Here is a 15,249-nt window from a genome sequence, read left to right as displayed (position 1 = left end):
CCCATACACAATTTCTTAGAATAAAATACTTTCTCATTTGATAAAAACATAATCCCTCAGAATATTTAGTTCAGTTCCTTATAGACTACACATGTGAATAAATATCTGTTGCAAAGCAATCTGGAATAAACTCAAGTGAGAAGATTTAAGAAATTCTTCGAGTAAGGCCAGAGAGACAGTACAGGGGTTAAGGTGCTTGTTTTGCATGAGCCAAACCCGGTGGAGCCATTTGATCTTCCTAGCGCGAGTGGGAGGAATTCCTGAGCACAGAGCCAGGAGTAATCCCTGAGCACGGCTAGGTGTGGGAGGGAGGGAAAGAAAGAAGGCGGGCAGGCAGGAAGGATTAGTATCATTGTAAATAAAAGACTTTATCGAAGTCACTGTAGCACTGTTCTACTGTTGTTCATCGATTTGCTCGAGCGGGCACCAGTAATGTCTTACAACAAATTGTGAGACTTGTTGTTACTGTTTTTGGCATACTGAATACGTCACGGGGAGCTTGCCAGGCTTTGCCATGCAGGAGAGATACTCTCAGTAGCTTGCCAGGCTCTCCGAGAGGAGGGGAGGAATCGAACCTGGGTTGGCCATGACGACCTTGGATGCGTGCAAGGCAAATGCCTTTCCGTTGTGCTATTGCTCCAGCCCAACTTACAAATGAAATGGTCATAGATGAAATGGTCTTAGAGACGCTTGACTTTGAAGTTAGTGTCCTGTCAGCAGAACCAATTGGACTGCCTTCACCTATTTTTTAAAAAGAACTTAAGAGGGCTGGAGCAATAGCACAGACGGTAGGGCGTTTGCCTTGCACGCAGTCGACCTGGGTTCGATTCCCAGCATCCCATATGGTCCCCTGAGCACCGCCAGGGGTAATTTCTGAGCACAGAGCCAGGAATAACCCCCTGTGCATTGCCCAGTGTGACCCAAAAAGAAAAAAAAAAAACTTAATAAAGTGGCCCCAACTCTCCCAGGTATCTAACCGATTCTGAATATGCCACAGATGGGGAGAATTAGTGAAATTCTGCACTCCTGCTTTTTAACCTGACCCAGCTAACTGCATTTTTCTTCTTTTCCCATTAAGTATCTAATGATAGCAGTATATGGGCCTCATTGAACAGATCTATATTAAAAGTCAACAGCTGTTTTTATGCTCAACATACACAACAGCAAGTGTCAAAATGCCAAATGGGACCCTTTATTTATAGCAAAGCTGGAATAAAGAGACATATAAAAAGTACAGCCCTTGGAGAGATAGTACAGCGGGTAGGGCGTTTGCCTTGCACGCGGCCGACCCGGGTTCGATTCCCAGCATCCCATATGGTCCCCTGAGCACCGCCAGGAGTAACTCCTGAGTGCAGAGCCAGAAGTAACCCCTGTGCATCACCAGGTGTGACCCAAAAAGCAAAAAAAAAAAAAAAAAAGTACAGCCTTTTTCATCCTTATTAAGAACATAAAAGCAATTGTTGAAAGAAATGTCAGTTTGCTTCAAAAACTGAATTGGCAGTATATACTAAAACTTCCTGTAAGGAAATTCTATAAATACATGTATTTAAAGCAATGTCCAAACCCAAATGTTTATTTTGTTAAAGCTAAAGCAAAAAAAAAAAAATCAAAGTACCAACATATTCTACTTCCTTATGGCACATGAGAAAGATCTCCTCCCTAAAACTTATTGATACTGATACACAATAAAATTTACAGAGAAATATTATTGGAAAGTGAATTTTGAGAGGTAGAGAGCGTATGCCTTGTAAGGCACAGGTCCATTCCCTGGTATATATAGTCCCCTGAGCATCACCAAGTAAGATCCAAGACCACAAAAAGTGATTCTGAGCTAGGTACTGCTGGTGTTTAGTTGGTTTCTGGGTCACATTCAGTGGTATTTAAGGGACCATGTAGTAACAGGAACACAACCCAGGGCCACATGCATACAAGGCAAGTATTCTACTAATGAGCTAGATCCCCAGATACTTATTTTTCGCACCTTGACACTCAAAGATCCTTGGGTTCCTTCATGTTTCTTAACCTCACTAGTATTTCAACCACAGCTTTGCTAACTGCTTTTTCACAAGCCTGTTGTCAACATAAAATAAAAACCTAGGGAAAAATAAAATAATGTGGTCACTACATTGAATCCCTTGCTAGTTTTTAAAGTATTCAAAAACTTCATTAGCTAGCAGCGAGCAAATCTACAAAGTACTTGGGGGAAAAAAAAGAAACATCTTCAGAATTTGAAAACAAAAACCTTTGACCATCCCCAAATACGTGTTTATGCAAGTTGTCAAAAACAGGTAAAAACCATTTCTACATATGAAATGTATACCTATTGTCACTGCTATCATTATACAAATCTTCTAGGTCATTTAGAAAATATAAGACAAGGCCACCAAGTACCAAGAATTATGCAGTCAAGTTGCATGGTTAAGCTCTCATATATTGTAATTTTCATCAATGTATCAGACTGTCATCCTGTTGTTCATAGATTTCCTCGAGCAGGCACCAGTAACGTCTCCATTCGTCCTAGCCCTGAGATTTTAGCAAGTGCCACATTGGAGGCTCCTTCAAGGTCAGGGGAATGAGACCCATCATTGTTACTGGGTTTTGGCATATCAAATATGCCACAGGGAGCTTGCCAGACTGCCATGAGGGCAGGATACACTCGGCAGCCTGTCAGGTTCTCCAAGAGTGAGAACTAGACAATAAGAGGTTGTGCGGCTGCAAAATCGGCCGCGCACTTCTGGGAGCTGGGTTTTATAGTCCCTGGGTCTTGGACGTTGATGGGATAACACAGCGCCAGAGGCAGTTGGTGGGTGTAATGCCTAACTACTGGAAGATGGGAGGTCTGGGTGGAGGAGGCCCGGTCCCAATCTGAGCAAGCTTGGAGATCTCAGAGGTCCCGCACACCTGGGTTTCTCTGCCATTTCCTTCATGTGTGAGGCTCATCCGAACGTGTGGAGAGTGGTCTTAAGCATGGCTATGGCTGGTTCCGGAGGTCTTCAGCTGCTGGGGCTCTGCTCAGGGCAGTTTCATAAATAGCAATATTTAATTTCCTATCTAAAATTCCCCTATAAGATTAAGCAGTAAGGCTCAATGCCTAAGTACACACGGAAATAGATATTCCCCCCTCACCCAGCCATGCCCACACCACACACACAAAAAGCTCATGGGCTGGGAACACAGCTCAGTGGTAGAGTGCATCCCTTGCATGTGTGAAGCCTGGGGTTTGATACCTAGCACAGTAACACTGTTTATAAAAACAAAAACAGACTTGGGGCTGGAGCGATAGCACAGCAGGTAGGGCATTTATACGCGGGCATTTATAGGCATTTAGGGCATTTATACCTTATACGCGGCCCACCCGGGTTCGATTCCCAGCATCCCATATGGTCCCCTGAGCACCGTCAGGAGTAATTCCTGAGTGCAGAGCCAGCAGTAACCCCTGTGTATCGCTGGGTGTGACCCAAAAATCCAAAAAAAAAAAAACCAGGATGGAGCGATAGTACAGCAGGTAGGGTGTTTGCCTTGCACACGGCCGAACTGGGTTCGATTCCCAGCATCCCAAATGGTCCCCCAAGCACTGCCAGGAGTTATTCCTGAGTGCAGAGCCAGGAGTAACCCCTGAGCATCAGCAGGTGTAAACGAAAAAGATAAAAATAAAAAGTAAAAAATAAAAAAAAAAAAAAACTGGGTGATTAAAAAAAAATCTGGTCTTTGAATTTCTATTAAAAGTTCTTATTATTTGGCTGAAATAAGACTTTAAAAATCCTTTTACTGTAGCATTATGGAAAAATGTTATTCTTGGAAGTAAAAGAAATTTATTGGCCAAAATGTTCATCAACTGATAAATAAGTAAAATGTGGTATACCACATTGACAATAAAAAGGAATGAGGAAAAAAATGTCGTATTATGAATTAATCTTCATAACAGCTAAGATTAAGTCAGTCACAAAGAAAGAACTACATATGGATAATCCCATTTATATGAAATACCCAGAATAGGAAAATCTACAGTACAGAGTAGATTAGTGATTGTTTAGGAGTAGGACATTGGGGGTAATGGCTAAAGGATGTGGATTTCTTTCTGAGATATTGAAAACATTACAATGTCAGGAAAATGGCTAACAGGGCTAAAGTTCATGCTTTATACAAAGGACCTCAAGTTCAATCCCCAGCACCAGAGTTGCCCCCTGTCCCCCGTCTAAGAAAAGTCTAAGATTGTGATGAGAGCTGATACAACTCTAAGAATATATTAAATGCCATTGAATTACACACTTAAACGCATTATTTGTGTGTGATTTTATATGGTAATGTAACTTTTATATCAATAAAATAATTTCTTGAATGTAAGTCCCTGGAGAAAGACCTACAGCACAATCTGTGCATGCAGGAGGCCCAGGTTTGAGTCCCCAGCACCACATGGTCCCCTGAGTCCCTTCTGGAAGGGACCACTGAGCACCAAGTTAGGAGTAGCGTAGGTATGGCCCAACCTACACTACTCCTAAACACCACCATAGCAACCACATTTTAAGGGGAAAAGACTTCTGCTAAGAAATTGTGTTAATGCTTTGTAAATTTAAGAACACAACTTCAAGAGTTTCACCATCTGAAAAGACACAATTCTGCTCTCCTTAACAAGTCACGTTGGAAGACAAGATAAGAGGGGCGGGAGAGACAGTGCAGAGGTAAGGCACTGAGGACAGTACAGCACCTTAGGCGCTTGGCTTGAGTGTGGTTGAGCTGGGCTCAAATGCCAACACCGCCACCACTATCCATAGTCTCCCAAGCACTGCCGAAGTGATACCTGAGCACCACTGGGTGTGCACCCCAACAAAAACATTAATAAAAGTCAAAGACATAGCTCCACAGTCCAGCCCTTGCCGTTTGGGAAGCACTGGGTTCAACCCCCAGCTGCACACCCACCCCAACCCAGCCCTCCCCCCAACAGATTAACAAATGGCTTATAACTTTCATGTTTTAAGATAAGGATCCCCAACTGGTGGTCTAAAATCTGACTGTACACCATAAACTCTCATGTGACAGATGTCAAACGCCAGTCTCCTATCTGAGGTTTCCCAACATCTCCTTGAAAAGGTGGGTAGCTTGCAGAATGGGAAATAGTAACCCCAGCCCAAGACTTTCACGTCTCCATGTGTTCACTCTTCAGGAAAAAGAAAACATTTTATTATAACTTTTTTATTTTATTATTTATATCAGTCTCCGGCAGAGCCTGGCAAGCTACCCATGATGTACTCGATATGCCAAACACAGTAACAACAAGTCTCATGATGGAGAAGTTATTGGGCCCGCTCGAGCAAATCGATGAACAACGGGAGGACCGTGACCGTGATATCAGTCTCAACCTGTGTTCCCTCTTTATTTCTGTTTTTTTCATCCATGACAGGGAGGGGGGTAGCTATGTCTCCTGACCCGGTCCTTTCGAGCTCAAAGGGAAATTTTTTATTCAGCAATTTAGGAGAAAATAACAATCTATGGGTCAGCTTCTTGTCTTAGGGGACACGCTGCCCATGGGGGCACACTCAGCTCTGCGCCTTCATGCTGCCCTATAGGATAGGTGTCTGGTCCAGTCCCGCTGAAGACTGGACAGTTTATCTTATGAGCTCTGAGGTCCAATAAAGAAGCTGCTTGTCCACAAATATCAAGCACATTCTTCAACATCCTCTTTATCTGTAATAAAATATTTAGCTCCCAATTCCTTATTCTGTTTTTCCCCCTCAATTATCTCAGAATATAAATAGGGGAGATAAAAATACAAAATAACATCCATCGAAACAATTTTTGAAAAATAAGAATGAGGGCAGGGGCTCGTTCCAAGAGCTCAAGTGCATGCTTTGCATTCAAAAGCCCCAGTTCTGATGCAAGCGGCACATGGTCCTCTGAGCACTGCCAAGAGTAGTTCCCGGGACGGCGCTGGGAGATGCCCCAAGCATCGCAGGGTAGAGTACCAAAATCAAAAAGAACAAACACTACTCATCTAAGAATGTCTCTACTCAAACAATTTAGAACTAAATAAACGAGACCGCAATGGAACTATGAGGAGCGTTTCTAGAAATTCTCATTAGAAATGGCAAGAAGTTCCTTCAGGTATTGAAAGGGGATTTGGGGAAGCATTTAGAAATCTTCATCGGAGAGGCCGAAGAGAACAGTGGGTAGGGCACCTGCCTTGCATGCATAGAGCAAACCTCTCAACTGTTTTTATCACAATAACTCATAATATTAAAATATTTTTTCTCACAAAATGTTTGCAATAAGTATCTTTCCTCCAGCCCAGCAATAACACAGCAGGTAGGGCATTTGCCTTGCACGCGACCAACCCAGGTTTGATTCCTCTGTCTGTCTCAGAGAGCACAGCAAGCTACTGAGGGCATCCTGTTCGCAAGGCAGAGCCTGGCAAGCTCTCTGTGGCATATTCGATATGCCAAAAACAGTAACAACAAGTCTCACAATGGAGACGTTACTGGTGCCCGCTCGAGCAAATCAATAAACAACGGGAGGACAGTGCTACAGTGCTACCTTTTGTCATTGTCACTGTCATTGTCATTGTCACTAGGGATGAGAAAACAGCGACAATGGTACTTAATTTACAACACAAAGGACATCCCTTTTTGTTTGTTTTGGGGCCACACCTGGTCAGTGCTCAGAGCTTACTCCTGGCTCTGTGCTCGAGAGTCACTCCTGGTGGTGCCTAAAAACCATATGAAATGGCAGGGATAGAACAGGTTAACCAGAGGCAAGGCAAAAAAACTTAAGCATGCTACTATTTTCTACGTAAAGTAAAAGGACATTACTTTTTTTTTAAATTTCATTTATTTTTGGCTTTTTGGGTCACACCCAGCAATGCCAGAAATTCCTGGCTCTGCACTCAGGAATTACTCCTGGCGGTGCTCAGGGGACCTTATGGGATGCTGGGGATCCAACCTGGGTCAGCCGCGTGCAAGGCAAACACTCTACCTGCTGTACTATCACTCCAGCCCAAGGACTTGATTACTTGACATCCCGTTATGCATCGATTTGCTTGAGTGGGCGCCAGTAATGTCTCCATCTGTCCCTATCGCGTGCTAGTGTAGCCCAATGGCGTCTGCTCGTTCTAGTAACACGAAGAGCCTCAATCCGATCGCTCAGGGTCTTGACGAAGAAGTCTGACCAACTCATAGGTGGGCAGCCACGCGATCTTTTGACGTCCCATGGAATCCAGTCAGTAATGGCTCTAGTCCAGCGGTTGTCTCCAAATCTCATTATGTGTCCAGCCCATCTGATTTTCGACACCTTGGCAAACGAGACAGCGTCCCTGATTCTTGATTCTCAACGGAGGTCAGAACTCCAGATTCTTTCTCTCATTTGAGTGAAGCATGATACTCCAAGCATACTCTTTCAATTCCTCTTTGGGAGACTCAAATAGCATTCTCATCCTGTTCTCGTGGGGCCCAGGTCTCTGAGGCGTATGTTAATGCAAGAACAGTAGAATTGAAGAGATGTGCCCGGAGCCGGAGGTTCTTCATCCTCTCAGCTATTTCTTCAACGCTCTCGAAGGCATTCCAAGCTGCTCTCTTCCTCCTGTGCAACTCAGGTGCCAGGTCATTCGTCATGTTGACTTCTCGACCTAGATGCACATAACTGTTGCATTCAGAGATGTTCGTCCCATTGAGAGCAAATGGAACATCAGGAACGAGACTGTTTCTCATAAATATTGTCTTTGTGAGATTCAGCTGTAGTCTGACCTTTCCACACTCACGGTCGAAGTCGGTCAGCATTTGTGCTGCTTGGCTGATGTCTGGTGTTATTAGAACAATGTCATTAGCAAAGCAGAGGTGGTGTAGTTGCTGACTGTCTATCTTCACTCCCATTCCTTCCCATTTCAGTCGTCGCATGATGTTCTTGATGGTGGCACTGAAGAGTTCCGGGGAAATGGTATCACCCTGCCGAACCCCTCTCTTGATTACTTCTTTGTAGAATGGTGAGATCCTGGTAGTGAATCTGCAATACAGCTCATGGAGGATCCTGTTGTACTGAGTTTGAACACCCCGTTTGGCTAGGGCTTCGATGACCACTTCAGTCTCAACAGAATCAAAGGCCTTCTTTAAATCAATGAACGTTCGACAGAGCGGCATCTTGAACTCCTGAGAAACCTCAATGAGCTTGCTTGTGAATTGTGAATGATTGTGAATATGGTCGATTGTGCTGAATGATTGTGAATACGGTCGATTGTGCTGAATCCTTTTCAAAAACCAGCCTGCTCGCATGGTTGTCCTTCATCTAGTATTCTGCCAATCCTATTCAGGATGACTTGAGTGAACAGCTTGTAGACGACAGACAACAGGCAGATCGGGCGATAGTTGCCAATGTTGTGGATGTCTCCCTTCTTGTATAGTAGTACAGTCCTGCTGGTTTTCCATTGGGATGAAACCTTGCATTCAGACAGGTAGCGTGTGAAGAGCCGAGCCAGCGTATTGATGAGTACTGATGGCAGGTTCTTCAAATGTTCAGGTCTGACCTTGTCTGGGCCAGGTGCTGTTCACTTCTTTACCGACGAAATGGTGTGTCGGATTTCGGAAGGGAGAACGTTGGGAACGACATATCCATCCTGTGGAATTTGGTATGTCGGCAAGTGGACATGGCTATCGAAGAGATTTGAATAGAAGTCATGGATAATCTTCTCCATTGCCGTTCTGGAGGATGTGATGGATCCATCAGGATGTCGGAGGGCAGTCATCTTGGTCTTGTAGTTGGCGAAGGACAGGCGGGCGTTGCTAATACTTTCCCCAGCTTCTGCCTCATCTGCCAGCACTGCTGCTCTTCTCTCTTTGAGGTCTTCCTTTATTGCTTGCTTCTCTGCACTGTTTTGCGAGCTCAGATGTTCACTTGCAGTTGCCAGAGGCTTGCACCAGCCCAAGGACATTTCAACTAAAGCCTGTACCTTCTATAATTTGACAAAACTTTCAGTCACTGAAGGAATTTTAAATCTCATTTAATTAAATAAAAGGCGTGCATAAATGATATAGGCAATAAGCGAATTTTCGTGAATGGAGTTTTTACAGCAAACTTAAATCTCATGTGCAAATCACTGATATGTCAAGAAAAATGTGGAAATAATATCTTATTGGTCAAATATAAAATTTAAGAAATCAAGATATGGATATGTTTCAGAAATGATAAAGTGTGGAGCAAAAGATATTGCTATTGCTGAATTCCAGTAAAGGAAATCTGATAATGGCATAACAAAATTGCGTGATTTTGCCATGATTATCACCTACAACTTTATATGTGTTTTTCTTGCTGATAGAAAGAAAGGGTCCTTACTGGAGTGCCTCAGCTAAGGGTCCTTACTGAAGTGCCTCCTCTCCATGTCATGTACTTTCACATAAATACAGAATACACATACACACACGTACACGTTTTTGGGCCACATCCAGTGATGCTCAGGGCTTATCCTGGCTCTAAGATCAGGGATCACACCTGGTGGGGCTGGGAGGACCATATGGGGTAGCAGGGATCAAATCTAAGTGAGCTTCAGGCAAGTAAGCACCCTTCTCACTATACCATCATTACTAATTCTGTTTCAGCCTACCACTGTGCGTTATACACAAGCTATTAGAACAAGCTGAGTGAATATGCTGGAGTGATAGCACAGCGGTAGGGCGTTCGCCTTACAAGCGGCCAACATGGCCAACCCGAGTTCGATTCCTCCGCCCCTCTCGGAGAGCCCGGCAAGCTACCCGTGACGTATTCGATATGCCAAACACAGTAACAACAAAGTCTCCAATGGAGACGTTACTGGGCCCGCTCGAGCAAATCGACGATCAACGGGAGGGCCTTTACCTTTTTATTATCCTATACAAATGAAAATAATAGCAATGTATTTTTTCCCTATCTAAACTGATTAAAATAACCAGGGGCTGGAGAGAATATGAGTGGGAAAGGCAAGTGCCTTGCATGACTAACCAGGGTTCATTGCCAATACCTCCCCAAGCCCTGTGGAGTAAAGTGGGTACGCCCCCCTTTCAAAAATTGGAAAAAAAAACTTTAAAATATGTATTAAGGGGCTGGAGTGATAGCACAGTGTTTGCCTTGCACGCAGCCGACCTGGGTTCGATTCCCAGCATCCCATATGGTCCCCCGAGCACCGCCAGGAGTAATTCCTGAGTGCATGAGCCAGCAGTGACCCCTGTGCATCGCCGGGTGTGACCCAAAAACCAAAGAAAAAAAATATGTATTAAAAATTCTGCCAATATGAGTGATGGAGTTACGTAATATAATTTATCCGCTAGGAACTGAGGCAATAATTCTATTCAGTTTTGTTTTGGTTTTTGCTTATCTGGAGTCTGGGAGTTCTATGGCAGTTCAAGTAGATGAGGAGGAAGGAGAGAGAGATGGATGTACTTAAACAGTCTGAAAGAGTCCGGAGTTTTAATTTTCAAACTGTAATTCCAATACCCCTTATTATAAACTCAACCAGCAATACAACAATAGCTGACTTATACTGACCACTTCCAATGTGTTAAACATTGTTCTCAATGTTTTTCACACAGGTTAACTTTTACTATTTCCTACTTTATAAAAAAGGCTAAATAGCCTGCCGAAAATCACAGAGCTAGGAAAAGTGAAGAAGTTTGGATTTGAATACTGAAATTTTTGCTTAGTAGTTCACTACAGTGATTTCAAACTACATTCTGCAAATTTCTCGGCTTCAGTTCTTTCAAAATAAAACTATTTTAAACAGCGCCAGAGCAACAGTACAGCGGGGAGCCTTACATATGGCTGACTCATGTTCAATCCCTGGCATTCCATATGGTCCCCGAGCATCACTAGGAGTAATTCCTGAGTGCAGAGCCAGGAGTAACCCCTGAGCATCATTGGGTGTGACCCAAAAAGCAAAACAAAACAAAAACTATTTTAAACATTAGAGAGAGGATGGGGACCCATGAGCTGGCACAGCAGGTAGGCTCTTGCCTTGCACATGGTTGACCGGGTTCAATTCTACACTTCCTACATGGTCCCACAAGCACTGCCAAGAGTGATTCCTGAGTGCAGAGCCAGAACTAAGCCCTGAGCATTGCAAAATGTGGCCCCAAAACAAAACAAAATTAGAAAGAGGAAAGGTGGGAAGGACACTGAAGAACTCAGTGGCAGAGTGCATATCTCTCCTGGATTTTCTTCCCAGCAGCCAGAGGGAAAAACAAGCAGACTCGCACAGAAGCAGATACACACACACACACACACACACACACACACAAACACACACCCCACCACCTGCGCAGGAGAAATGGTACAGCAGGAAGGGGGTTTGCCTTGCAGACAGCTGACCCAAGTTCAATTCCCAGCACCCCATATGGGCCCCTGATCATGGCTAGGAGTGATCCCTGAGCACAGAGCCAGGAGTAAGCTCTGAGCACAGCTGACCAAGGACCCAAAACAAAAGCAAAAAATCACCATCAAAACTTTTATATAATGTATATACAACACGCTAACTTTCATATACTACATATACGACACATTAACTTTCGGCTGCCAGGTGTGACCAAATCTGAATACTGGTTTTAGTGACAAATACAGGTGATTGACAAAAGCAAGTAAGTCCTGTCACCACTGAGATCTAACCTGAACTCCATGTAAATAAATGTCCCATTGATTTGGAAGGTGTAACTCTGCACTGATTTTTACCATAAAACTCCATCTGTTTGCTCAGATAAAAGGATCTTGGGGTTCTGCCCAGAGCAATAGCACAGCTGCAGGGGGTTTGTCTTGCAATTGAGCATCCCCAGGCTTGATCCCCAGGCTTCATACTGACCTATACGGTCCCAAGCCTGCCGGGAGTTATCCCTGGGCACAGAGTCAGGAGTAAGCCCTGAGCACCACCTGGTGTGGGCCAAATCAACCAAAGTATATACGGAGCAGACAAATGCAAACAGTAGGCAAAGATCAGGTGCATCTTACCACAGTGCAAGAACGCTGATCCTCCTCTTCCTGCTCCTATTAGCCCTCCTCCTAACCACCGACTACTGAAGGGTGTCGGAGACTCAATGTGAATGTTACGAAGGAGCCACACATCCAGAACCTCTGCTCACGATCCCCCGCCCTTCCACAGAGCTTTAGTCATCAGTAAACTAAATAGTAATTTAGTGAATTTCATTTCCAGTCAGGTCTTCAATTCTATTAGGCCCACTCTTCCACTGACCAATCCAACAGCGGCCTCCTCGATTCACTTTTAACCCTTTATCCAGCTGACAGTCCACGAGTCATCCAAACATCTCTGCTTCTCTTTCATTCTGTTGCAGGTATCTGGCAAATCCCAAACCTGAATGAAACCTATTAATTTTCACACAACCGATGCCAAACAGTTGAAGTAGTTAAAGTAGAGGGTCACCATCCAAAGGCAAAAGGTTAACACATTATGTGCTCCTGACCTTCCCCCTTAGTCCCACCAGGGCCTCTGATGGCCTGCTCCTTACAACGCTTCGCTCATTTTGCTTTGTTTTGGGGCCACAGCCTGACGTGCTCAGGACACTGTATGGGATGCCAAGATCAACCCAGGGTTAGCCGAGGTGCAAGGCGAACATCCTAGCCTCTGTATTATTCTGGCCCCTCAAATATTTTCCATTTCCTTTACACCTTGGACTACTGTCTCACCCATCTCATACTAAGTCTTTTTTACTAATTCAAATGAACCGCACTCATCCTTCATTTGAACTGGAGGAGCTATTCTTTTCTCTAGTGCTTTGAAGGCTAGGTTTCATTTTTCTCATGACTGTTACACAGTGCTACTGATTATTTTCTTCTGTTTATGTAACAAAAAGTTCCAAGTCAACTAAGTCTTTCCTTATGAACATGTGTCTGTTTGACACCCTGGGATTGGAACAGAGATTTTCTTGCAATAAGGAACCTCTTCTATCAGAATAGCGACAGTAGGTAAAAATTAGTCTCGTGACAAGGAGACACTACACATAACTGGGAGAAAAACAGGTCATGAACTGGATGTCATAACTCTACAAATCAGAAGGGCCACTGATTTCACCAGTATTTTCCGAAACAAAGCCCATCCTCCCAGATCATTCTGACGTATGCCTTATGATTTAAAGTTGAGATTCTAACTGACACATAAAATTGTGCATGTTTAAGATACAACGGTGTTGCTATGATACATTCATACACTGCAATCTGATTACTACTATAGTGCAGAAGGGTGTTCACTAACACTGTCACATAATTATCACGTCTGCTTTACAATCAAGAGCTCAACTGAAACCTTACAGGCAAGAAAAGGAGCCATTTTTTTTAACCGTTATTTTAATAATGAGTAAAAGTGACAGCATGATTTCGTGTTATGGGGAATCCAGCGACAAGAAATAAGGAGGAAGCAACAAATGTCCCCCGCTACCCGCTTTTCTGCAAGCGCTAAAAATACTGCAGGATAAATACAGAACCACAAGTAATACTTAAGAAGAAAGTTTGACAGCACCGTGAAACATTTTTACAGCCAAGGATTCAGGGAGGCCCGCCTGGCACTGCCAAGCCCCGTGCGTCCCTTCACCTGCACCTGAGCCTGCAGTCCGGAAAGCAGCTCCCGCGGCCCAGCCGCCCAACCGGCTTCCCGACAGCTGCTCCCTTAATTACAGGTTTGGTCTCACGGGTCTGGGTGAGTGTGAGTGCGTGTGTGTCTGAGAACAATCCTGCAAGGGCATTCACCTGGGAGCCCCGGAAAGCTGCCGCCCCACCACCGGGGGCGCGTGTGTGTGCGGGGGAGGGGGCACCTCTGGTCTCGGTCGCCTCCTGCTCCGACTCCGACCGATGACCGGGGCTGCCCGCGACGCTCCTGCGTGACTGAATTCTGGGATGCTAAAACGCGGCTTGGGGAGGTGGGAGGGGAGGTTGGTTGTTCCCTCCCCCCCGCTGGTGCGTTGTGTTTTTGTTTTGGTTTGCGCTGCGCTGGAATCAAAAGATGCTCCATAAAATGAAGTTCATTATTGGCATTATTAGTATTATTATTATTAGTATTATGCCCCCGGGATCTAAAATAAAGCCAAATTATAACCACGGAGACTTCAAAGGTGGGAAGGTGTGTTGGAGGGGGGAGTGGGGGGGGAATCACACACGCCAGGAGCGCCTGAGAAGCGGCCACACGGGGGGGGGGGGGCGCTCTGCCCGCGACCCCCGACCCTCACCAGGAATGCGGCCCAGGCTGCGTCCGCCCGCGACCCTCCCGCGTCCCCCTCCCCGCCTGATTTCTCCGCCCCCTCGCCGAGGCCTCAGTTTCCTCGCGTCTTCCCCCGCCCCCCTCCGTTTCCAGAAGCCGGGTCGGGTGCCCGCGCCCCGCGCGCCCCCCGACGCCCCCCGCCCGCCGCTCGCCCGCTCACCCGCCGACTCCCCGGTGTTGATCCAGTCCGGGTTGGCGATGCTGGCGATGGCGAAGATATCGGCGGCCAGAAAGAGACATCCTGAGATGATGGTCAGTTTATCCATCGCCCCGCCCCGCTCCCCCCACCCCCCGAGCCCCGGGCAGGCCGCGGCCTCACGCCTCCCGCGCCATGGGCCGCCGCCTCGCGCCGCCTCGGCCCCCGCGCGCCGCCCGCGCCCTCCGCGCGCCCGGGACCAGCAGCCGCGGCGCGGCCCGCACAGCCGGAACCGCCGCCCGCCCCGGAACTGCTCGGCGCGCCCGCCCCTCACCCGGAAGCGAAACCGGCCCCCGCGCCCGCCCCGCGCCCCGGCCCTCCGGCCCGCGCCGGCCGCCACGCCGGGCACAGAGACGACGGCACGGGTTGGGTGGGGGCCCCGGGCCCGTGGCACCAGATGCCCGTCAGCCGGGATATGCTGGGGGCGCCCTCGTCCCTCCGCAGGCCGGAGCCGCTTAGCCCCCTGCACCCCAACACCTCCCTGAACGCGCGCGCGCGCGCGCACACACACACACACACACACTCGTCCCGCTGCACCCCAACACCTCCCTGAACACACACACACGTGCGCGCACACACACACACACACCCTCGTCCTACTGCAAGCGGAAGCCTCTTACCCCCTTGCACCCCAACACCACCCTCAACACACACACACACACACACCCTCGTCCTACTGCAAGCAGGAGCCTCTTACCCGCTTCCACCCCAATACCTCCTTCAACACACACACACACACACACACACACACACACACACTCGTCCCGCTGCAGGCGGGAGCTGCTTAGCCCCTGCACCCCAACACCTCCCTGAACACACACACGTGCGCGCACACACACACACCCTCGTC

At 46.5% G+C, this 15,249-nt stretch overlaps 2 protein-coding genes across 2 annotated transcripts in view; both read right to left on the bottom strand.

Annotated features, from left to right (window-relative positions):
• The window catches only part of MOSMO (modulator of smoothened), a 76,045-nt gene extending 61,477 nt beyond the window's left edge, over positions 1 to 14,568 (bottom strand). The window contains exon 1 of the mRNA XM_056138939.1: positions 14,364 to 14,568. Within this exon, the coding sequence (XP_055994914.1) occupies positions 14,364 to 14,469 (106 nt within the window). The 5' untranslated portion in view covers positions 14,470 to 14,568. The remainder of the gene's footprint in view (positions 1 to 14,363) is intronic.
• POLR3E (RNA polymerase III subunit E) overlaps positions 1 to 15,249 on the bottom strand; it is a 282,521-nt gene that overhangs the window by 258,629 nt on the left and 8,643 nt on the right. The gene's annotated exons all lie outside the window — the stretch shown is intronic.

This window comes from Sorex fumeus, unplaced genomic scaffold (genome assembly GCF_029834395.1).
Source record: "Sorex fumeus unplaced genomic scaffold, SorFum_2.1 ptg000130l, whole genome shotgun sequence".
Classification (NCBI taxonomy): Eukaryota; Metazoa; Chordata; class Mammalia; order Eulipotyphla; family Soricidae; genus Sorex; species Sorex fumeus.
Note: the sequence above shows the minus strand (reverse complement) of the source record. Positions and strands in the feature narration are given on the sequence as shown.